Here is a 26,675-nt window from a genome sequence, read left to right on the forward strand (position 1 = left end):
CTTTTATATATAGGTATAAATAAAAATGCACAATTTTTTTTTATAAAATAAACTTAAATACTTAATCATGTCTTGGTCTCAAAAAAGAAAAAGAAAAAATGTGAAATCAATTAAAAATATATTTCATCTAGTATTAGTTATTATAATTATTAATTTGAGATTTTAAGGGTGGGAGAATATGAATGATAATCAGATACAAACTCAATGATACCTACAACAAAGACATCCAAAATGAGTGGAAGTATTATATGTTAAATTGATCTAGCTAGACCTAGACCTGTTACGAGTATTTATTCTAGGGGTCCAATCTGTCTAAATAAAATATAATTATAAGTTATTTATTCTTCTGAATTTTCACAGTAACAAAGTATTTTTATTGGCAGCTTTCATTGAATAAAAAAAATGTGTTTCATAGTTCAAGTCCATTATATTTATGCATTATCTCCTAACAAAATGTGAATTTTAGTCCTCCAAAATTAAGGAAACATGGCTTTTTTTTTTGTTTTTAAGTCAAGATATACTTAGGTTAAAAATTAAGAACTAATCTTTTAAAACAATAAGATCTAATCAAAGAATATATTTTCAACAGTACGCATGCATAAGAAGAGTAATTGGGTTGGAGCATGTAGGTAAAATGATGAAATATCAACAGGAAAAAGGAAATGTTACATTAATTAGTACTAATATTTTAGAAGCGTAGTATTGGAATAGATTACCACGCACACTTGGATAACTCTCATATTACAACGCAGTGCAGTAGATAGTTACTGACGATGAAAAGTATGAAGCAAGCTAATTGGCTAATTGGCTAATTGGCTAATTGGCTAATTGGCTAATTGGCTAATTGGATTTGGGGATTGTCCTTGTGGTTGGACTTGGACCAGGCTGCGAATTTACCAAAAGAGCCTTCCATCTCCTCAAGGGTCTTGCCCTGTGTTTCGGGGAGCATGGTATAGAAGAAGATCCAGCCACAGGCAGCGATTCCCCCAAAGAGAAAGAAGGCCCCACCAATGGTAATCTTATCAGAGAGCGACAAGAAAGTCATCGAAATCACCCCACTCGTCACCCTATTCACCACAACTCCCATCGCCGCACCCTGCGCGCGTAGCCTCAACGGAAATATCTCCGAGCTGTACACCCACGCGATGGGCCCCGCCCCAATCGAGAAAGTCGCCACGTACGACAAAACAGTCCCTATGCTCAGCCCAACGGCCCACTTTAGCACCACGCGCGACTGCTCAATCACGGTCAGGCCCAGGCCCAGCGCCAGGAGCGACAACACCATTCCGCCAACACTGGTCAGCAAAAGCGGCCGACGCCCCACCCGGTCCAGCAGAAACGTCGCCACTAAGATGAAAACCGTTTTGGCGAACCCAACGGCCACCGTCGCCAGGAGCTGCTCCGCGTCGGATTCCAGGCCGGCCTTCTTGAAGATCTCCGGGCTGTACAAAACGACGGCGTCGATTCCCGAAGCCTGCTGGAAGAAGTGGATGCCGAGGGCGGCGATCAGGATGTGCCGCACCGCCGGCGTAGGGTAGAGGAAGAACTCCTTCCACACGCCCTCGCCGTGGCTTTGTTTGGTCACCTCAACGACGTCGTCGCTGCAGGACTCCGGGATCCCGGCCGCGGCTTTTATGTCGGCTAGCCGGAGCTGGGCCTCTTCGAGGGAGTCGGAGGTTTTGTTGAGCACTTTCGTGGCTTCTCCGAGGCGGCCACGCATGACCAGCCACCGCGGGGACTCCGGCATGGCTAAGACTCCGACTGCGAGGATCACCGATGGAAGCGCGCCCACTCCCAGCATCATCCTCCATCCCAGGTGAAGTGGTAGCTTCGAAAATCCGTAGTTTGATATGTATCCTAGTAATATCCCTCCATTGATGAATACCTGAATCACACCATATATAACATAAGACGTAAATATATCTTTTTTTAGTATACCAAATGCAACAAGTGAGAGTTAAAAGTAATATAGAACGTGTTGAGACTCAAGAGAATTCGTATCTTGTTATCATAATTATAATTAACCATCCAAACAAAACTTTAGAATCTTTATAAGAGAAAGGTACACTCTCTTATACACTCTTTTTAATACATTTATTGAAAGTGTGGGATAACTGCCCTAAGATTTAATACGACTGCATACACAAGTCAGGATTCAAAATATTTCTGATCTTGTTTAAACGTAGATCAATCCCTACCGCTGAATCAAATACTTAGGATTAACAATGTGTATTTAAGAGTGTGTTAACTAAATTCATAATCTATTTTATGCAAAATTCTTTTATTAATTTATCAAAAAACTTATTATTTTGGCTTCATTTTAGTAAATTTCTCTTAAATCATTTCTAAAAGAGAAAAAAAAAATTATTAATTTATAAAAAATTTCTTATTTACTTCTTTGAAATCTTATTTTTAATCCAAACATAAGTTAGTTTTATGTTCGAAAAAAACTTATTTTAATTTTATTTTTTTCAGCCGGTAGAAGTGTCCACAACTGAATTGATGTTTACGTAAGTTTTGATAATATGATAAGATAATAGAAGACGATGGGTAATTAGTAATTAGTGTGTAGGTGCCTCGGGGAAGGAGGTGAGGAAGCCACGACAGGAAGGGGGTGAGACTTCGGTGGTGTAGACGGGTGCAATCATGAGGGCGTAGCCGATGCCGACGCCGGCGATGAAGCGCGCGAACATCAGAAAGGCATAGTTTGGAGAGAATCCCATGAGGATGGCTCCCGTGAAGAAGATGCTTCCGGCGAGGACGATGGTGTAACGGCGTCCGATCCAGTCGGAGGTTCTTCCGGCGAGGCACGAACCTATGAGAGAGTAAAGGTTTATGATCCCTACCAGGATCTCAATTTGCACGTCCGTCAATTTCAGGTCTCTCTTTATATATATAACCGCTCCACTCATCACCCCAATATCTGTAACATCATCACAACAAACTCAGTAATTCTAAGCTTTCATGCATCAAACATACATATACATACATATAGATATCATATGCTATTGCCTATTAGTAATATAATATTCATGCATGTCCTGTGTCAACGTGTATTATAATGAACGCTCACCATAGCCAAGTAATATGGAAGTCATGGAAGCCAAAATGGCACAAGCGAAAGCATACTTGTTCCTTTTGGGGCTCTTTTGAGGATCAAAATCCTGAAGAGATTTCTGAGCTGTTGCTACTTTACCCTCAGCCATCTCTTCAGGATATCAGAAATATAGATATGATGAGTTTGGTTTAGAATGAAGTTCTATATTATTTGAGTGGCCATATACATTATAAGAACCACTGACACTGGTAATTTATAGAAGGAGCTAGAAAAATTATGCAAGATGTGTGGCTGAGCTAGCTCATATATATAGAGAACATGAGCAACCGCATGTATATAGTTGAACGCGTGAAACTGAAACCTCTACCCTATCTCATAAACGTCCTCGTCATTTAAGACTTAAAAACTGCGACAAAACCTAATGGGGTTGGCTAAACTCGTTGTAGGCCAGTCCCCGCTAGTCACGAGTACGTTCACCAACTTACATTTTCATAAAATTATGGAAAATGTTAAACAGCAGCAAAAGCGATAAATGAAAAGAGATTAATTGTTTTGATGGGTCAGCCTTTTTATATGACATTATTCTTCTCTATATCAAATACTCTAACAATAATTCACACGCACAAAAAAATACTCAATCATAATTCATTGTTTTTCTTTATAAATTTATCTTTTTATCATATAGTATTATCTATTTTCTCTCTTTTCTTCTTTAGGCGGTGAATATAATTTAGTATCCACTTTATTTTTCCCTTTATACAAAGTTATCCGTTATTTCTTTCAAATACAAATAATTGGTTTGTTGCTTTAAAAATATTACACTATTGTTTCCTACAATTAATTTGTGTATATGTTCCTTCTTATTTGAATATGAAATAAATTATAATAAAAATAAAATATCATTTTATGTATATTCACGGTCTCGTACGAAAATTATCAATATCATATTTAAAAATAAATAAGTAATAATTCTGAAAAATCACTTATATTTTTATGTTTTTGGATACTTATGCATAAATGAGCGCCTAAATATTTAATACATGGAATAAGTTGAATGGTGGACCAAACCAAACTAATAAAGAGTGTAAAATATAGACTATAGATAGTATCAATGTTTGTGAATTTAGTTAGAATATTTTTGAAAAATTAACTAATTAATTGATTCTAATAAAATTTAATTAATTTTTTAATATGTAAAATTATTAGAAGTTTATAGCATATAAATTAAATTGGAAAAAAATACAATAAAACAAATATAAATTAAATCGATTAATCAAAATATATTGAAAACATTTATTTCTTAAAAAGTAAGTTTAAATAAATTGTCAAACCTACAGTACAATTCAAGTCTAAGAAAGAAGCTAAATTAACTTGAATTTTAATAATTTTTTTAACTAATCATACTGATAATATTAATATGTAAACTTCTTAGCTACAATGTCATTTTAAAATATTGAATTAAACTCTTATTAGATTATTTTAAAATTAGATTTAAAACTATTTGGTTTTTATTACTTTATATTTCATTTGGTAGATCAAAATTCTTTTTGTTGGATCATTTTCAGTTTTGATCATTTGTGGTAAAGAAGTGCACTTCGTTTGGTTAGACAGACTGGCCACTAGCTTTAGCAAAAAAGTATGATTAAGATTACAAGTAAAAAAAAAAAAACCATTAACTTCAACAAAAAGTTTTAATGAGATTAAACCACTTATTAATACAATCTTAAATTTAAACTCAAATTACATAATAATCATAAAAAAATTGTAATGTGAGGTATCAATGATAAGTAATTTAATATATTTAGGAGTTTCATTTCATCTGGAGAATAATGTTAGATCCTCTCTAAGTGGAAAGAGATACAAATGTGGTGGCTCTCAGTCAGCCACAAATAATAGTGACGTCACCATTCAATTGAGCAGTAATGCTCTGAATGCAGCTGCAACATGGCCGGTTCATTGTCTGTCCAGTCCAGCCTAGATAGCGCTATTGTCTAACTCCTAATTAAACATGTTTCATCAACTCCTAAAAAAAAAACAAATGTTTCATCATGCATGTTAAGGGTGTAAATAGGTGAATTGAGTTTTACCTAATGTCTATCAAGAGACACAACGGAGTTGCTGTCATTTCAAAATATAAATATAACTCAACTTAATTATCCTGATCATGAAAAACCATGCATTGTAACATAGTGGAAATGAATAATACAACAATAGAGCCAATAATTTGATAAAACTCTATCACTATTCCACAAGATTGAGAGTCATTGTTAGATAATCACCTAATAAATCTCACTTTGACACCATTAAATATTAGTCACATTGTAATAGTTTAATATTGACAAGTTTACAATTTTTTACGAAATTGCTTATAGGTGTGAGTTAGGTTAAATTTTACACATATTATCAATTAGTGATTTTTTTTTTTTGAAAACAAGTAGAATATTTAAATCAAGTTATTTTTTTTAAGTTATACAAGTAGAATATTTATTATTTTATTATTAATACTATATTTAAATCAAGTAGAGTTGGAGAAGTCATTATTAACCTGATATATATCCTGCTTAATTATAATTGGTTCAACTAAAAGAAACTCAAACTAACTCTTACCTAAATCAACTTATTAAATATAGTTAGATCGAGTTGAATTTATCGAATTAATTTACTGATCATTTAGGACCTGCTTACACTCTAATGCATATACTCTTCAGTCTGTTTGGTTGTTTTGGAAAACAGCTTACAAGTGGGAAAATTGTAATATGGATACTGAAAATAATATTTCTGATTAAGACAACACGCTCTCTCTGTTTCTCCCTCTCTCTGGCCATGATAATAGATCATGCATTTTGAACAGTCTCTATGTTACCTTTGACAGGTACGTAGTTTATATGAATGGACAAAGATCCACATAACTAATTAGTTCAAGATAAAGTGGTAGTGTTAAAAGAATGTATGTTGTTATTTTCTCTTTCTTATTTTTATAATTATATATAATATTAATCTGATCACCATAATAACATTTTTCATTATTATTTCTATATAATCATTTAATTGCATTTATTTAAATTAGAAGATAACATTTTTTTAAGGTTAAAATACTTTTTTTTTATATATAATTTTTTTTTATTTTATCTTTTAGTCTTTATAGTTTAAAATAGATATTTTTAGTCTTATACTTATTTTTTAAAATTTTTTTTAGTCCTTTATAATTTAATATAAATATTTTAATTCTTATACTTGCAACCTTTTTTTTTTAATCTTTTTAGTTCTAATCATTATTTTTTTTTAAATATTATCTTTTTTGTATTGACATGAATTTAATTTTGTGTATATGATATCAAATTTATTTTGTTGAATTATTCTAAATTAAGTCTCTTGACTCTGCATGCTTCTGTTGTAACTTCACATGTTATCTCGTTATATTGTTAAGATACTATTTCTTTTACTTTTACAAAATTAAAAATCTTTACCACGACTACACAAAATAGATGTTAAAAAAAATTAACCATAGAGACTAAAAATATATAAAATTGCAAGTATAGAACTAAAAAAATTATCTTAAACTATAAAGGCTAAAAATGATTGAAAAAGATAAATATGGAAACTAAAAATATTTATTTTAAATTATAGAAACTAAAAAATAAAGTAAGTAAAATTATAGAAACTAAAAAAATATTTTAATTTTTTTATAAGTGAAAAATGATAGATAAGATGACACTTCCATGACTCCTTGACATAAAATCGATAATAAAAGTTACGAATAAATATTTTAACAACATAATTAATTAAAAAATAATGGACATTTAAATAATATAATTTAATGCTTAAAATCAGACATAACAGATGATATTGTGTTACACTAATTATTACATTTAATTTATACTTATAAACTTAATTATTTTATTTCTTCTATATTTTTTTTCTGAAATTCCGTACTGCTCCTCCTATTCATGATTAGATGAGCTGTTGGGGGTGTTTATATATGCTGTTGCAGGATTAGGTGGTGTTAATGTGCTACCAACTCATCTAACTATCGTTTTTGTTTAACCTTTCCTTCAAGATTACACAGCAAAACCTACCTTTTCCTCCTCTTTTGGGGTGTTCAACCTCATGAATTGTTTGTCTAGCTTGTCATTATAACAAAATTGTCATATAGTGACACATATCCTATAGTGACACTATACATGTCACTAAAAATTACTTTTACTCACATAATAATTATAATATATGTTAGTATATTATTAATAAGTGTAGATATAGATTATAATAACACACACAAAATATGTTGTTAAATCTCATTCAAAATTAACACTAAAATTGTGTATAACTATATATCAAATAAATATATACCTACATATATTATATTTATAGTGATATATATGTCACTATATGTAACATTTATTGTAGTGTGTTCACCTGTTGTAGGTTTTTCGCATCAAAACTCTATGAAAGATTATATATATAGTTGAAGAATACTCATTATTCAGTCTTTGATGCCATGAGCTGAGATCTGGACTCTTGCCCTTACTTAGCATACTCAACTCAAATTTATAATCAATTGTATTCTCACATGTATTATATTAAATAAATATTAATGAAAAAGTTATATAAAAATTATAAAAATGTTGATGTTGGAGTGTTTTGGTCAAGTCACGTCACATGAGTTGTCCTTTATGAGAGCAATTGATTTGAAGATTTCATAAACTTTTCTTTTAAATTTTCTTTATTGAAACTTATAATGTTTAATGTAATTTAACTTTTGTGTTTTATGAAAAAATATTAAATTGTGTAAGTACTCCAAACTTGTTGTGTTTGGAATGCATTATTATTAGAATTTAGGTGTAGGACTTCGATGCACTTGGTTTCTTAATTCAATAGTTCATGCCGGTAAAAGTATTTGAAAAAGAAAAGGGACTTTGACAAGAAGTAGTCTCATAGAGATGATGAATTAGGTTAAAAATATACTTGATACCTCTTTTTCTAGATATGAGTTCTTTCATCGAATTTTTTTATACATATTTTCTTAATAAGAAGATAATTAATTAAAAAAATTTAGATAAATACAAAAATTACCTTAATAGATAAATATGATTTGAATAAATATTTTATTAGTTAAGATAATGGAAAAAGATATTCATTGTAATTCTACTTTTTTTAAGAGACTTAGTGACGATTTATTAAGGATAAGAAATTGATAAACATACTCATTATAAGATTGTTAAGATATTATTAAGTTTACTTATGAGAACCTTTATTTTCTATACATTACAAAGTGATTTTTAGTTTTAAAATTTTTAATACAATAGTTTTAAATTTTTAGTTTTAAAGTAAATTTACTATAAAATTTTCTTATCATATTAAAATTAGTTTAAGAGTATATTTTTTGTCAGCAACGACAACAATAATGTTAATGATGATATTGACAAAATATTAAGAGTTAATCATCTATACACTGCCAGTATAAAGTTTTTTTACACTATCAACCAATCAGATCTTTTAATAGTGTTATGTCAGTTACTTATTTAATAAAATAATTTAAAAGATCTGATTGATTGCCAGTGTAAAAAAACTTTATATTGGCGGTGTATTGGTGATTAACTCAAATATTAATGCTTAAGGTATTGATAATGATACATTGTTGGTTGGTAACAATGTCAATGTCAATAGAAATAGTGGTAATAATGATGATAATATTTGTGCTAATGATAACAAGAAATGCTCCTTATTAAATGTAATGAAAAATTATTTTTTTAAAATTAAAAATAAAGTTTATCATTTTTAAATTTTTAAAAATGGATGTATAAGCATTTTGTATTTGAGATAAAAATGATTTCAACTCTATTCTTATCAAATGTAAATTGTTTTTAAAAATGTATTTTAAAATAAAATAAATTTTTTTTTGTAACTATCCCAAATAAACTCTTAACCACTAAAAATAAAAAAATATTAAATAATAAAATAAAATATAGCTAATATATATATAGGAGAAATTAAATTACATTAGTGTAACTTTAATAAATATTACATTCTTTAATAACTTTATATAAAAAGTTATTTTTGTTGTATTGTAAATTTATATTACCTTAAATGTTTGTCAAATTTTGTTAAAATTAGACAGTAAAAAAGATTATCAAATTATTCATATTTTAATATATTTTTAAATGAATGCATTATGTCAATTTTGATTTATAATTATTAAAGATATATATATATATATATATATATATATATATTTTATTCAATTTAAACAATTATTAGTATATTCTATGCTTATAGTTATTTTTATCACAAAATACTTTGTCAAGAGGTAACTTCAGTTTTAGGATTTAATTGTTTAAATATTAAGTATTTTTAGTATTTTTCTTTCTTGAGATATAAATTATTGCTTGAAGCGATATTCTGAGTGAGTGAAATTAGCTCAAAGTTACCATAGAAGCACCCTGCTCAAAACAAATAACATCACTAGAACATGCATAAACTCACTCAGTGCGAGGTACATGGGCTATGAGCATATAAGGCTAAAAGTCCAATATAAAAGCATTTTATATGTTCATTTGAATCAATATAATAAAGTATGATATATGATTTTCAAATTTTTTAAAAATTTTTATACCATTAAGAATTTTTAATTTAATGGTTAGATGGTTAAAATTCAACAAATATTGAGTTATTGAGTTGAGTAACTTAAGGAAGAGTTACTCTTAGAGTCATTTAATTCCTTTTTTTTGTTTCTCTCTTTATATATGTTTAAATTTATTTCACTCAATAACTCACAGTTTATATCAAATTTTATCGATTTAACCATTTAATTAAAAATTCTTCATATATAGATTAGGTTTGCAATTTTTTAAAAAAATTAAAAACTCTTTGATACTCCATTTCATTAATTTAAATCAATGTATAAAATATTATTAATTTAAATTAATGAAATGGAGTATCAAATAATTTTTAAAATTTTTTTAATACTCCATTTCATTAATTTAAATCAATGTATAAAATATTTTTGTGATTATCTATTAATTTAAATTAATGAAATGGAGTATCAAATAATTTTCAAAATTTTTAAAAATTTGCCAACTTAATCTATGTATTAAATTTTTTCAATTTAATGGTTGAATCATTACAATTTGATGTAGAATATGTCTTTATTGAGTGTGATAAATTTATTCCTAAAGTTAGTGGATCCCTCCTTATATATATATATATATATATATAGACATACACACACAAACACATTAGTATTTTAACATGTATAATGCACATATAAGTTTATTATATATATTTAAATTTTGTTTAAATAAATATTTTTAAACATATATGTTATGTTTTAGTTTTATGATAAATAAATTAAATTTTAATAAAAACATATTTTTATTTATTGATAGTTTATTTTAAAATATTAACATTTTATTTATAAATAATTATGATAAATAAAATTTGAATTAAATAAAAAGTTAAAAAAAATATCTACAAACCATCTTTTAAAAAAGATGCATAAAACATCTTTAGGTAAAATAATAATTCATATCTAATATATAAGAATATATATATATATATATACATATATATATATATATATATTCATTTATTCCAAAAGTAATTTTATCTAAATTTATTTTACATTAATAATTTTTTTTTATCTTTCATGCATATAAAAAGAAATTTTAAAAATAAGGCAAGAATAAAGTATATAAGAAGTTAGAAGATAACGTTTTAAAAATTGCAAATTGAAGTAACATCTCCAAAGTAAGGCATTTCAAATTACTAAAAAGAGCTTGCGTAGTGTTTACCAAACATTAATTATTAATAAGGTCAATCAAACTTTTCAAATAGTAAACAAATAAATAGAAACTAACTAAAATAACTTACCAAACATGCAAAGTGCAATTCATAAGATTTTAACTTTAAAAATATCTTTCATTAAAAACAATTTTATTTGAATTATAGATGATTCGCTCCAAACACGGGTGCTTACTTATAATGTTAAGCATTTAAATCTTAAAACATATACTTTAATGAAAATATTCCTTAATTATTAATTGTTTTCATATATAATATGTCTTATATAAAATTTATAAATTTAATATATACCAATTCATGCTATTCAACAACTAATTCATCAACTTAGTAATTTTATTGAAGACCACTATCAAAACTTTCTAAGTATCTATATCAAACACAATTAAATTATAACCTAAGGAAATTTCGAACGTACTGTAAATTAGATACAAATAAAAAATAATAATCAATATACTAACAATATAAAAATTATTTTTTTTCTAGATTTTAATCACTAGTAAAAACAATAACATTTTGTACCTCTAATAAAAATAAAAAATGAGTGGTTATTATATATATTTTATTTATTTTTTCTTACATTAAATTAAAAAGTTATTATTAGTTTATGAGCAGATACATTTCAGTTCTAGAATAAAATGAAAAAATATAAACACGGAACAAAAAGATTTATATAAAGTGGAAATAATTTTTTTCAATGTATAGATTAAATTTATAAATTTTCTTAAAATTTAAAATTTATATAATTTTTTGTCATATAAATTTAAATTAACACAATTTTTTTTATAATTATTAATGAATTTGAATTAATAAAGTAAAATATTAAATAATTTTTAATTTTTTTAAAAATTTATAAACTTAATATATATATATATATATATATATATATATATATATATATTAAAAACTTTTACTTTAAAAATTAAATCATTGAAGTTTAATGTAATATATAATTTATTGAGTAAAATAAATTTACAAAGACTTACTATAATCTCTTCTAATAGTCTACATAAAAAAAATGGTCAGATTTTGATTGTTTTTTCTAAAATAATTTATTTGCACAATTGTTATAAAGATTGAGCTGTATGTCATTGATCTCCTCTAACAGGTAAAGTGTGTAGGGTTTGGGCCTTTGAAAATGGTGTATCTACATAAATATTTTTATCAATTAATTAAGCTCCTTTTATTTTGTTCAGTCATTTGTCATAGAAACGTTATGCATTCTGATTTTTTTATATATATAAAATAAAAAAATAAGTGCCTGCATGCTGCAAGAATACCAGTGCCAAGGATATAGACCATATACCCTATAAGCTTTGCTCAAGTTGGAGCAAAATATATATATATATAATATTAACTATACATTATCAGTATAAAGTTTTTTTTTACTGACAATTAATTATATTTTTTAATTATACCATGTTATTATAAATATACTTATTTTTAATAGTGATATGGTATAACTAAAAGATATAATTAGTTATTAGTGTAAAAAAAAATTTATACTAACAATGTATAGATAATTAAGTATATATATATATATATATATATATATATATATATATATATATATATATATATATTGGTGAAAAGAAAAAGAATAGGAAGGAAAGTGAACAACTAGGTATATGATTAACATGAAAACGAAATGAGAGATAGCTGTAGTGATATGCACAAATATGGGCCAAATTCAGTTCATGATATGATGATGTTAATTATTAATTTATAGTTGGAATATGTGTGTAATAAATTATATACACATAAAATTAATAATTTTGACATGAAAATAAGATATTGCACGTGGTTATGTATGTTAAACTTTGAAATATTTTATTTTCACTTTAGTGGACGTATGGTTTGAAGGTAGCAAACGTCTCATAATACACCATCGTCAAGTTTTACATCATTTTCTTTTTAATTAAAGCGCGGGGTCATTTGACCCAACAAGAAACAAAACACGTTAATAAATAAGAAGAAAACCTATCGAACAGGGCGAGCACCCAAAAGAGGGTAAGGTTAAAATGCGTTGCGTCAGTCCACCTTTTTTCACTTCATCTGTTAGAATTTATGAGAATTATTTTCTTTAAATCTTATATAAAAGTTTATTTTTTATATACTATCACTTGCTAGTTTAAAAAACAAAACATACACCATCGATTAAAAAAAACCATGATAGTTATTTTTAAAGTAATATTATAAAAATCAATAGACTTATAATACATGTCAACTTGTAATTAGATTAAAGTATACCTTTTCATATTATTAGAGCATAAATTTTTTTTTCTTTTCATTTTAACTAATAAACAAATAGAATTATGTTTGGTTCAAATACAAATTACTTAATTACCAATAAGTTTAGTTCAATTGGTTGAGTGGTATGTCTAATATTTGTTGTGCCTCTATAATACTGATGAGTTTCACTACAAAAAAATGTGTTATTTGTGGCGGTTATTTTGGTGGTTTCTGGCGGTTAAAAACCGCCACAAATTGCATTACCGGCGTCATTAATAACCGCCACTGGTTTTGAGCGTCAGAAAATTCAATCTGTTTGTGGCCGTCTAAAACCGCCACAAAATGCATTTTAATACCAATTTAAAAAGGCTACAATTGTAGTTTTGTTTGACTTGTTTGACATTTTCTGGCGGTTTAAAACCGCCACAAAATCCATTTTAATTATGCCTAATACAATATTTCTGACGGTTTTAAACCGCCACAAATGGTTTTTTTTCCTTTTTTACACAATGCTTAAACAAGTCATCTACTAGAGGATAAAAACAAGCATGCAGAAAGTTGAAGATTCTTCACACTACTTGAAAAATCTAAAGTTTTTTTTTTTCTACATACTGAAGTAAATATGATGCAACCACCAAACAAAATTTAGCATTATGGAAGACATAAAATTTACATTCGGAAGTGAAAATGATGACTAAAAATAACAAGAGAATAGTCAAAAGCAGAATAACAAGATTATTTAAACTAGATAACCTATTTTTTCTCACTTTTTCTTTTAATATTATCTTAGCTTTGGATTAGTTATTGTGTTTCTTGATACTTTTTTCATACAAGAACTCCTCTTTTATTAATGAGTAGACGATACAAAAATAGTTGCCACCACTTAGTACAAATAGATCAGAATATCCGATTCAATAGAAACGGATAACAAGGAATGATGGTAGCATGTTAGAATCTTTTCAGTCGGAAAATAATTATCTAAATTGAAGGTAGAATATTAACAGGGCAATAGAGAAAAGACAAATGGCAGTTTCGATGAATATATATGTGGGGCTTCAAAACTAGAGCTATATTTGTAAGCTGTAAACAATCAACTACAAGTTGGATTCCTCAATTAAGGCACACAATAAAAATTCCACATAACACACCAACTGATTCAAAACTCTGGCAATAACTTCTTGAGTAAAAGTTTGCGGCAGCTCAAAGCAAGCATTGCAAGCGTCTGTGACCTGTATATAACACCTTAGTTGTGCAACTGCAAAATGTGTCTTCATATTTTAACAATCCTGATGCATAAAATCTATCATTATTAGATACCTACCTTTTTCAAGGGAATTCCGTCCCTTTCAGGATCAATTCCATGAATTGCAATTAAAATTTCAGCAGGAGTAAGCACCGGACTAGATTGTGATGATCCCTGTAAAAGAACTCTGCAATTAATTCAATTACCAAAATGTACGCAACAGGTCAGAACTATTTTTTTAATTAAAATACTGTGGTGTGTCTTTTCCACTAACTTTGCTGATCATGGAAGTTAACACTAAAATACAAGTGCTAAATTTCATAAACACAGGGATAATCCTAATAAATGAGGTATTGTTCCTTGAATCATGAGAATTTAATCAAAAACAGTAATTATTAGAACTAAAGCCATTATTGTGCCTAAAGCTGTAATAGTTTTCATTGTTACTTCAACTGGAAACATCTTATATAGTCCCCCTAGTACAATGTTTCTTCATTACCATAATTGAATGCCACTTTTACCTTGGAATAGCATAACTGGTGAATTATACTGTAGCAAATTATCTGGCATCACATGGTGCATATCACTTAATTGACTGTAAAGGAACAAATGATACCTGCAATATGCGACCAAGTGCTGCTTGGAACTTCTCCAAAGGAAGATTTACAATATGAGGGAAAATTGGCATTACCTATCAAAAGAATTGTTAAAACATGTTCACCAAATGAAGAACAATGTCATTCAAGATAACAAGAAAGTAAAATTAAAAAGAAATACCTATGGATAAAAACGTCTTATTTAAGTCAAATCCAATGACTTAATTCTTTTCTTGATATACAAATCATGATTTTAATAAAAAAAAGGCAACAACAAAATTTACATCCAATTAAAAGAAAAATAGGGAGAACCTCATCTAGGAATGGTAATATTGGAATAAGAACCTCTGCATCTTGTATAAAATAAACCATTTATTAAACATAATCCTGAGTTTCACTGCGAAACTGATAAGGGAACACTTTAAATACCTTGAGTTTTGATTCGTACAACTTTTTCAAAAATAGTTGCCACCACTTACTCAAAACACCATCACCAACCAAATAAACCTACTACATCAAAATTCCAAAACCAAGACAAAATCCCGTAGCTCAACCTACCAAAGCCAAAGCATGTTCCACAAACTCAATCCAGAAAACCGAAATAGGACTCACCTGGTACAACACAATTCCTTCATATGAATAATTCAATAAATAAATTACAACACGAACCCTACTTGTGTATCCTTCGTACAAATCCGCATGATTAAGAAAATTACAAAGCGAGCATTACAAAACATAATCTAACCCGGTAGCTAGGAAAAAGAATGATTAAAAAAAATCCTTGAAACGGAAGCTTCAGGTCGATCTACGAGCTCGGGATCGCATCGAATAAGAATCCTAAATTCAACAAAGGGAAAAACGAACGATCACTTTTCACAAATCGATTTTCATTTTGCTTATGTGAAATCGTATAGCGGGTTTCGTGTAAAAGGAATGCGTGGGTTGAATGCGGATGTAAAAATGCATTTCAATTTGGTTCATATTTTTTTAACAAAGGAAATTGTTTTTATATTATTTTATTTAAATTATTTTTATTAGTTCTCTTTTATTTTTTAATTTAATCTAATTGGTCACCTATTGTGATACGGCTAGCCAATAAAAGGAAAGGCATAAATAAAAGGGATTGAACATTTTGGGGGTTTGAAACCGCTAGAAAATGTCGTCACTTCTAGCGATTGATATTTATGCCACAAAAGTAACATTTTTTGGCGGTTTATTGAAACCGCCAGAAAAAAACCGCCAATAATTACTTGATTTTTTGTAGTGTTTGATTCGTATGGATAATTAAAAAATTACAGTGATATTAGAAAAATATTACGAGGAAACTAACAATCATTCTATTTTGAGGGTTATTAAGTTCAACAATGTAAGAAAACACATTGAGAGACCAAAGTTCCTCTAGATTTCTTATCCAATGCATCTTAGAGCATATCCAAAGCGATTAGAGTAGTTATAAAAAAACAAGCAGATTAATAAAAATGAGGGCTTTGATTTATAATAAAGGATGGATTTGAATTCATGTCTAATTGAAGCGATGAAAGGTTAAGCAGATTCATATTACTTTTGGTTAGAAATTTCTTTACTGGCACAAGACTTAGTAAACCTTATAAGATGTGTGAGAGTTGAGTCTTGGGGAGAAAAGTTTTTTTTTTTTTTTTTAATTAAGAGTGTTATATAATATTTATAAAAATCAAAAAATTCACTTATTAATATCCTCTTACGTGGAAGAATGATAGACAAAATAGATGACTACTGCAGTGTTGAGGACTAGGAGTTAGTAAAAGATATATAGGAAATTAAATTAAAATACATTCATAAGATGAGACTTGTGTGTGCTTAGTACATAATTTGTTTTTATAATTATTAATCCTCACAAGATGCGGTTTGAACAAAGATTAATTCAATTTCCTACGATGTGATATTACTGATACTTATACCATAGAAACTTTATCCAATATATGTATTATATATATATATATATATATATATATATATATATATGCAAACACTGCAACTCAATTAGTTTTTAGTAATATTTGAAAATTCTTACTTAATTGTATAAAAGTGTTACTAAACGTTTTTAATAACATATTATCAAATGTTGTATATAGTTCATGTTGTTAAATATTTTTAATAATATTTTTTATACAATTAGACAATATTTTTAAAATGTTATCAAAGTAGTATTTTTGTAACATTTTAATAATATTGCTGAGTTTTTGTTAACTTTAACAAATAATAATTAATTTTAATTTAGATATTAATCTCATTTATTATATTTTTTATGTTTCTTAAGTTCCTAAGAATTCTTTAAGAGAAGATTAAAGACATTCTTAATTAGTCACTACTAATTATATATCAAATATCAAAGTTTATTTATCTTAAGTATATATATGATTATATATACTCTTTATGAGTCATTCGTTTATTCGATGTAAGACTTTAATTATGAATAACATTTAGATATGAGAGAAATATATTTTTTTTATTCGATGTGAGACTTTGATTTTAGAAGTAATTAAAGTAATATTTTTTAAAAAAGTGTTACAAAATAATCTCTATAACATTTTTTTACTAGATAAATAAAAGATGTTACTTTATTTAATAATATTTTTTAAAAAAATATTGTAAAATAACTTATTTATTTAATATATAGTAATATTTTAACAAATCTGAAAAAAGGAAAGGGTTGTTAAAGAGTTAAAATGTACTAATAATATTAAAGCAAAACGGTATTCCAGAGTTGGTAAAAAAGTCTTTCTCAATATACTTGATGCGTCGTGGACTGGAACAATAAGCAACAAATATTGTAATGATTGAAACTGATAAAATTCTGTCAATGGTTTCTCCATGGCACACTTGGCAATCTATGCCTTCAACATGCACTTATTTGTGACAGATATTTCTCGCTAGCTGCAGCCTTTCACATGCACTTATATATACGCAAGCAAAAAGTTTTTTGGATATCTTTGTACTGATATTAAATCCTGCTAAAAAAAATTGCATATAATTAACCACTCAAGCAGTAATTTCGCCTTAGCGACTCTCAAATGAATTTAAGCTTTCAATGATTTGATCACATTTTTTAGAATATTTAGGGGTGCCCTTACCTTTCAATGATTTAGAAGTTAGAATTTTCGGAAAGTCCTATAATACTAGCTATATTCAGTATATTGTTATATATCTAAAATATAATATTGGTGCGTCCTTTTTTATTTCAACGTGTTATCAATATATATCATGGATCATCATCATGTTCCTTCTCATTATCATTTCAAATCTAAGCTAACGAATTTCCCAACTATGGTAGGGACTAGGGATGTTGCAGTATGGCACCCCATCATGGTTTACTGATTGCGGTTAGAATGCTGACACTTGGACTCTGCCTGGGGGACCAAAAACCCATTAATTACTTAGAACAATATACGTGTGAGGAAAGATTTTCACTACAACTTACTAATGTTGTGACTTCTTTGGCTTTTTCTTGGTACGTTAGAGTAAGAGAATCTCGTTTGCGTTTTCTTTTTGGCCATGTGGTAGTGGTGGTGGTGGAGAAGAAGGTATTTCTGGTGCTGTTTTCATTTGTTTTAGCAATTAGTACTAGCTAGAATAGTGCGTGGACCAGTTTTGGGGCTATAACAGCCTTACCTTTGATGATGATCACTTTCAAATGAATTTGTGATTATGTGCATGCTTACCTATATATGCCACTCCTAGATGAAAAATATTAACGTCTTTAAGTTATCAATTGGGGGATGAACTTCCACCGAATGACAAGAATCATGCATATAAAATACATCTCTGTCGGATATGATTATGAAGCTAAGGAATAACGTAGATCACTTTTGACATATGCGAGTCACTGTTGGTGTGACTTGATGTGTCAACCTTATATTTTATGAGGTACCACATGGATCAATTTCCGCGTGGATCAGCGGATCCACTTTCTTACATCCAACTCAGGAACTCACATTCTTGGATTCTATGTATTGGTAATATTCCTTTGTTGTCATGTATGTTTATGTTTATGTGGTGGTACTCGTTTTCTCTCTTTTTTAGCAGTTAGTACTTAGTACCACTTACATGTGTCGTGAATTTAGCCAAAGAGAATGAAATGTCATTACCTACGTACCTAACTCACTCGTTTTTCATCTACTCAAGAAATTGATTAGATGAAATAATTTATCCAAAGTATTAGCACACTTTCGTAAATTGATTCGTAGAATTGAAAGTTTTGAGATAACAAATTAAGAAACGTCACACAATTACGTACCAAACTCAATTGGAATTATAATGTGAGAAAGAGTAAATAATTATTTTAGTTCAGAAAAGTATACAACGCTGTTACTGTAATCTTTAAAATTAACAGATTCCTAAAAGTGCAACTCATTAATCATATATATCAATTATAATTCAAAAAATGAGACTTTAAATATATATATATATATAAGAGGACTAAAATAACATTAATATATCATTAAATTTAAGAACTTAGATGAAGTTTCAAGAACTAATTTGATTTTTTTTTTCAATTTTGAAAAAAACGTGACAATTATTATTATACACTTTAAAAAATGTAGCTTATTCCATGAGAAATTAATTGATATTTTATTATATATTTAATTAATAAATATAATTCTATATTTATTTCATAATAATAACTTTTCACTTTATAAGAGTTAAAACTTAAATGCAACAAACGAATACCGCCATAAAATTGAGCCCGACTAATTCCCTTCCTTTGAGAAATCAAAGATGATCTTCTACATGTCTTTCACATCAAACGACCTCTCACCATCAATCATAAGTGGATGTTATTTGACAATAAGCCTAGATCACGGGTTACTCTCTATTACACTTTTTTAACATATTTCTTTTATTCATTAAAATTTATTAGAATTTATAATTTATGCGTTTAACTTCTTATTAATTTTTCAGTAAAAAAAACTTCTTATTAATTTAGGGAGTTACGTTTGACTTCATTATTTTATTTATCGATCAATTAACTTTAACAGATAAATATAAAATGTAGCGAACCAAATGAACTAATATAAAAATATTTTGCATCTATTAATGCTTGAGGAAGAGAAGTTATTGTGTTTAAACAAAATAGTGTTTACATAAAACTTATTACATTTATCTGAGATCGCCACGTGACCTGGTTTTTTTACTTTGTTTAGTGCTTCAATGTTCCTTTGCTCACTTGTTTTAGAGTATTTTTAAAAGGGTTTTTGAAAAGATTTGTCAATAAGACAATCACTTTTATTGTTGTTCCTGCGTAGGAACACTCTTCTCGTCGTTCTTCCTGCTTGATCTTCTAAGTCTTCAGTCTCGATCGAACACCGTCTTTAAAGGGTGGGGAGGGTACCTGCAAAGGCACTCCAACGATCAAGTAAGTGTTTGGTATAGAGCAATAAATGCTTTTATGTTGAATAGTAACGTACCTCATTTATGTCACACCACCTGTATATTTATAGTGACATATGCGGGCCTGATGGGCCTTCATCCTTGGGAAATGGGTAATACATGACTTAACCTTAATCCTGTCTTAATCTGGTATGGTAATTAATGCATAGTAGGCATTTGGCTTGCCACGTGTTTATCATAGGCTCTTTCTTCAAGTTTTCGGTTAAGCATAAGGCCGAAGGGGTGCTCGACCAAGCTTGGGGCCGAAGGGGTGTTTGGCCAAGCTTGTGGCCGAAGGGGTGTTCGGCCAAGCTTGGGGCCGAAGGGGTGTTTTGAATAGCTTCAGATCCCTTCTCTTTGGGTTTTTGGCTACCCACGAGACCGAGGGAGTGTTCGGCCAAGCTTGGGGCCGAAGGGGTGTTCGGCCAAGCTTGGGGCCGAAGGGGTGTTGTGTTTCATCGGCTAGGGCACTCCTTTCGGTCTATTGCCTGACCTGAGGGGGCAGTTGGTGTGGCTCCTTGGTTCGGGCCCCCCTTTTCGGCCTATTGTCCGACCGAAGGGGTGCCAATTGGTGCGTTTCATTAGTTTGGGCGCCCCTTTCGGCCTATTGCATGACCGAAAGGGTGTTTACTAGTACACTACCCCCCCAAGCCCAAGGATGAAAGACGAAGGGGTTTTACATTAAAGAGGCTCGGGGAGTTTTAGGGTTTAGAACGTAGGGGGGTGTGCATTTTCGGGAGTTGTGTCGTCTAGATAGTGACCGTTGCATGCTACCGCCGCCTTCGGGTTTCGTGCCTAGGGTTGTGTCCTTTGGCGCTCAGGTGCATTTATTGTGAGCCTCTTGGGTGGCCTCGAGTGGTCTATATAAGGTGTTGAGGTGGGGCTTCTTTTTTCAAGCTTTCTCTACACGGCCTCTGTACATTTTCTTCACTGAGCCGAATACTCCCAAAAGGTTGGTTTTTGTTTTTTATCTATTGTGTGATAATGGCCACCGAAGGTGTCACCTTGTCGTCAGGGTCCTCGGCCAGCGATGGGGGGTCGGCCCAAAATGTGGATGCCGAGATGCTAGCATTTAACGCCGAAGTAGAGATAGTTGAGGGTCCCATTGGGTCGGGGCCAGAGCGTAGTGGGGAATCGGGGAGTTCCACTGGGTCGGAATTACCCGATGCCGAGATGAGCCCTGGGGATTACAGGCAGAAATACCCTCCTTGCGAGATCCCCGGGTACGATTGGGTCGATGGTGAAGTCGCGACCTATTTCTCTCGTTTTCATGAGAGGGCCGCCGTGATACGCCTTCTTAGTCTGTGCACGATGGGCCGATGGGAAGGTTGGGACCCCTATCCTATCATGCTGCGTCGATGCCGGGCCGAAGGCCCTGGGGAGCTCGATCTGGTTTTCCTTGCGAAGCGGGAAGGTCAAGGGGATTTCTTTTATATGTACGAGTGTTTCTTTCGGGAATGGGGATGTCGCTTCCTTTTGATGATTTCCAGATGGGGGTCCTTCGCGTGTTGAACGTGGCTCCGACCCAGTTGCACCCGAACGCGTGGGCTTATATGCAAGAGTTTCGGGTGTTGTGTAGATACCATTATGTAGAGCCGGCTGTAGGTTTATTTTTGCATTTTTTCTGTACACGCCCGTCTAATAAAACTGTGAAGTGGTTGTCGTTGATTTGGAATCCTGACCGACCGCTGTTGACGCCCTTCACATCGTCCTTTAAGGGCTTTAAAGCAGGGTTTGTGAAGGTGATCATAGACCCTGTAGTCGGCAGAAATTATTTTTACGATGCTGACGGGAAGCCTCTTTTTCCCTTCTATTGGACTCGTCAGCCTCGGAAATACGATGACTTTCCCGAGGATATGATGACCGACGCCGAAGTGTCGGCCTTAAGCATTCTTAAGGGATTGCCGAAGTGCATCCCGTCTCGGTTCCTGGTGCTGCTTCCCAAGTCGCCTCGGCCTCGTTTTGAGCTAGAGGGTATGTGTTGTTTTTATCTGCTGTTGCTCGTGCTTGTTAGGTTGATTTGTGACTTGTTGTATTTTTGCAGGTTGGATGGCGCAGCAGGGGTTGGGCTTGTCTTATCGGCAGCTGATGAGGAACAAGGCTCCGGCTGGGTCCTCAGCCGAAGATCATCGTAGTGTCTCGATTGATCCTCAGCCGCAAGTCATGGAGGCCCCCGACCGACGCCCCCTGTCATCGCTCTTCCCGATCCAAAGAGCAGGAAGAGAAAAGACAAGGGGAAGAAGAAACCTGATGCGGCTGGTCCGGAAGTCTCGCGGCCCAAGCAACGCAGGGTTGAAGGGTCTTCGTCGAATTTGGCGATCCCTTCGGCCATTGTGGCTAAGGACTTTTTGTCTGAGGAGATCCGGCCGGCAAGGATGATGTCTTCAGATTTGCTGTCGGCCCAAGGCCACATGATGCTTGATGCGGCCACTCCCTCGGCGCAATGGGCTATGGCTTGTGAGTTACATGTCCGGGCCACGGCTATTTTTAGGAAGATGGCTTTGGAGCCGATGGGCGAGCTGCATAGTCTCCAGAAGAGTTTGGAGGACACTAAGGCGGCCCTTCAAGAATCCCTCTCGGCACAAGAGGCGCTCTCAAATGACAAGGTTGCATCCGATGCCGAAATTGCCCGGTTGAAGGGGGCTTTATCAGAGATGGAGGCTCGGGCCTTGGCGGCTGAAGAAGCGAGAGTCCGAGAGGCGGAAGAGGCCGCTGCTCGGGAGCAACAAACCAAGGCCGAGGCAGAAGCTGCTATGGCCGCCTTCCGGACCGAGTGCGAAGGCAAGATTGTGAAGGAACACGAGGAAGGGTTTTGGCATGCCGTTCAGCAGGCAACCCACTTCGGCGCTTTTCCCCCTGAATTTTAGGGAGAATTCATGGATTTTGCCGAGGCACCGGATAACCTTGAGCCAGATGATGCGGCCCCGCCCCAATCGGCCCCGGCCGAAGATCCCGGGACTACTCTGAATGATGATGACGAGACCGAGCAGACCACCAATGCCGATTAGGCGGCCTTTGTTCTTGTCTTTTTGATTCATACATCTGTTTTGTTGATGATGTATATGGATAGGGTATACTTTTTGTTTCTTTTTTGATTCCTTGGGCCGGATGAGCCACACCTGATTGTACCCCCCGGCCGTTAGTGCCGCTTTTGAATTGAATGAAGTTTTAGTTCCTATTCGGACTTTTTTATACTTGCGCATTTAAGTAGACGTTGTGCTTTCAAATGAATCGGTTTTTCTATGGAGACTTGCTTCCATTTGAACGATAAAATTGAGATTTCCTCCGGCCGAGTGAGGTTTGCTTGGGAGGGAATTATTGAATCATCCTTAACCGATCAACATGGTTTGTGAGGGAATTGTCTTTTCATCCTTGGCCGAGCGTGGTTTGCTCGGGAGGGAATGTTTCCTTGACCGAGTTAGGGTACTCGGGAGGGAATAAGTGTTCGTCCTTGGCCGAACGAGGTAGTTCGGGAGGGAATTGATTTTTCATCCTTGGCCGAGCGAGGTAGCTCGGGAGGGAATTTATTTTTCATCCTTGGCCGAGCGAGGTTGCTCGGGAGGGAATAAGTGTTCGTCCTTGGCCGAACGAGGTAGTTCGGGAGGGAATTGATTTTTCATCCTTGGCCAAGCGAGGTTGCTCGGGAGGGAATTGATTTTCGTCCTTGACCGAGGTGGTACTCGGGAGGGAATTGCTACTTCGACCTTGGCCGAGGTGGTACTCGGGAGGGAAGTGTTTTTCAACCTTGTCCGAGTGGAAGTGCTCGGGAGGGAAAGCATTTTCGTCCTTGACCGAGGTGGTACTCGGGAGGGAATTGCTACTTCGGCCTTGGCCGAGATTGCTCGGGGGAGGATTTCGTGATTTTAACTTGTGACTAAATTGGTTTAGTGAAAATTTTCTCAAAAAGGAGCTTGTTTCATTGATATGGTGTCTCGTTAAAAACCTTTTCTCGGGAAAACCTCTTTTCACATTTTTCTAAGAGGAGAAAACCTGGAAGAGGAAAAGAGTACACCGAAACAAAATTACAATTGGTATGTTAACTAAAGTAATGTTTCAAGTGTGTTGCATTCCAAGTGCGGGGTATAATCTTTCCATTGAGTTCTTCTAGTTTATAAGCCCCGTTCTGTAGGTCGTTCCTTATCCGATACGGCCCATCCCAATTGGGTGCTAACTTCCCCTGAGATTTATCTTTTCGTGCTTCCCCTGTGACTCGCCATACTAAGTCCCCTGCTTGAAACTGACGAGGTTTTACCTTCGTTATGATCTTCCTAGCTGCCCTGGTCCGGCAAGCTTCCATATTGATCAGGGCCGACTCGCGTGTTTCATCGACTAGGTCCAGCTCTATGTTGAGAGCTTCCTTGTTGGTATCATCTTCAAATTGCTGTCGTCGAAGTGAAGGTTCCCCGACTTCTACCGGAATCATGGCGTCGGTACCATAGGTTAACCGAAATGGGGTCTCTTTGGTAGAACTTTGAGGAGTACAGCGATATGCCCATAGAATCTCTGGTAGGTGATCTGGCCATGAGCCCTTGGCTTGCCCGAGTCGTCGCTTCAATTCTTTGAGGATAACTTTGTTTGCAGCTTTGGTCTGTCCGTTGGACTGGGGATGCTCAACTGAAGTCATTTTGTGTTTGATGCCTAACTCTGAAAGGAAGTCATTGAAGCGCCGGTCGGTGAACTGTAATCCGTTGTCAGAGATCAAAGCGTACGGGATGCCGAAGCGTGTGACCACGTTTTTCCAAAAGAACTTCTGGACGTTGTTGGCGGTTATGGTGGTCGCTGCTTCTGCCTCGATCCATTTAGTGAAGTGGTCTACCGCTACGATAAGAAACTTCATTTGTCCTTTGGCCGGTGGGAAGGGTCCCAGTATATCCATGCCCCAAATGGAGAAAGGCCAGGGGGTGGAGATAGAATGCAACTCTTCTGGAGGTTGATGTGTTAACGGACCGAATCGTTGACAAGGTTGACACTGCCGAACGAATCCGGTGCAATTAGTGGTTAAGGTCGGCCAATAGTATCCTGCACGGATGATTTTGGTTGCGAGGGTTCGGCTTCCCGAGTGAGTTCCACACACGCCTTCATGGACTTCCCGGAGAACGTAGTGTGCTTGTTCAGGGGTGAGACATTTCAGGAGTGGTGTCGACAATCCTCGCTTATACAATTCCCCGGCAATCAAGGTGTATCGTGCTGCCTTCACTCTCAATTTTTTAGCTTCAAGAGGATCCTCGGGTAATTTTCCAGTTTGAAGGTGATGTGTTATGACATCCATCCAGCAGTGGTTTCCCGGTTCCACCTGCAGACACTTAACTTCATTAACGCTCGGGCTCGGAAGCTCTTGTTGTTTCATACTTCGCAAATGGCTGATTTTTTTAGTGCTAGCCAGTTTGGCTAGCTGGTCGGCTCTGGTATTGTGTTCCCGGGGAGTGTATGTGACTTGGACATCCTCAAAACTGTTTTTTAGTCTCTGGAAGGCATGGAAGTACAAAAGCAACGTCGGCTCTTTAACCTGGAAAGTGTCGTTGACTTACCCTGTCACTACTTGCGAATCACTGAAGCACTGGATTGTTGCAGTGCCCAGATCGTTCGCCAGTCTCAGTCCTGCAAGGAGGGCCTCGTATTCTGCCTGGTTGTTAGACGTTTTGAAGCCGAACCGTAGTGACTGTTCGATCACTAATTTACCTGGGCCTTCCAAGATAATGTCGGCGCCGCTACCTTGCTGGTTTGACGACCCGTCCACGTGCAGAGTCCACAGGTTGGATTCGGGAAACGCTTGTGGGGCGAATTCGTTCACAAAATCGGCCATGCTTTGCGCTTTAATTGGTCCTCTCGGTTCAAAATGAATGTCGAACTGCGACAGCTCAATGGACCATGCGACCATTCGTCCTGCCAATTCCGGCTTGCGCAAGACTTTAGTTATGGGGCTATCTGTTCGAACGAGTACCCGGTGACTTTGGAAGTAGTGTCGAAGACGTCTAGCGGTGTGAACAAGAGCTAAGACCGTCTTCTCGAGGTGCTGATATCTCGTCTCGGCGTCTTGTAGCACTCGGCTAACGAAATATACCGGCATTTGTTCTATTTTTTCTTGTACCAAGACAGAGCTGATGGCTTTGTCTGAGACTGATATGTATACGATCATGTCCAACCGAGGGTCTGGTTTGGTCAGCAATGGTGGAGTTGCTAGCGTTATCTTCAGGTCTTGAAAAGCCGACTCGCATTCCTCGTTCCACTGAAACTTGGTAGCCTTTTTTAGTAGGGACATTATGGGCTTTGACTTCTCGGCCATGCAGGGGAGAAAACGAGCCAAGGAAGCGATGCGTCCGGCCAGCCTTTGCACTTCCTTTACGTT

General features: G+C 33.3%; 2 protein-coding genes across 3 annotated transcripts; both read right to left on the minus strand.

Annotated features, from left to right (window-relative positions):
- Positions 1-626: 626 nt before the first annotated feature.
- Positions 627-3,399, minus strand: LOC109802478 (polyol transporter 5). Its single transcript, XM_020363865.3, has 3 exons — positions 3,074-3,399; positions 2,577-2,923; positions 627-1,885 (listed from the first exon to the last, which is right to left on the minus strand). Exons 1-3 carry the CDS (start codon positions 3,204-3,206, stop codon positions 833-835), a joined length of 1,533 nt encoding a protein of 510 aa, XP_020219454.1. The 5' UTR covers positions 3,207-3,399; the 3' UTR covers positions 627-832.
- A 10,531-nt stretch (positions 3,400-13,930) lies between these two features.
- LOC109803225 (uncharacterized) lies at positions 13,931-16,054 on the minus strand. Of its 2 annotated transcripts, XM_083073252.1 has the most exons (4): positions 15,353-16,052; positions 14,944-15,018; positions 14,406-14,501; positions 13,932-14,313 (listed from the first exon to the last, which is right to left on the minus strand). In XM_083073252.1, exons 2-4 carry the CDS (start codon positions 15,013-15,015, stop codon positions 14,179-14,181), a joined length of 303 nt encoding a protein of 100 aa, XP_082929378.1. In that variant the 5' UTR covers positions 15,016-15,018; positions 15,353-16,052; the 3' UTR covers positions 13,932-14,178. The 2 variants fall into 2 exon arrangements, with proteins under 2 accessions (XP_029128142.1, XP_082929378.1); XM_029272309.2 differs by having other exon boundaries at positions 13,931-14,313; positions 14,944-16,054.
- Between the last annotated feature and the right edge of the window lie 10,621 nt (positions 16,055-26,675).

The sequence above is a fragment of the Cajanus cajan genome, chromosome 4 (genome assembly GCF_000230855.2).
Source record: "Cajanus cajan strain Asha chromosome 4, NIPB_CcT2T_4, whole genome shotgun sequence".
Taxonomy (NCBI): Eukaryota; Viridiplantae; Streptophyta; class Magnoliopsida; order Fabales; family Fabaceae; genus Cajanus; species Cajanus cajan.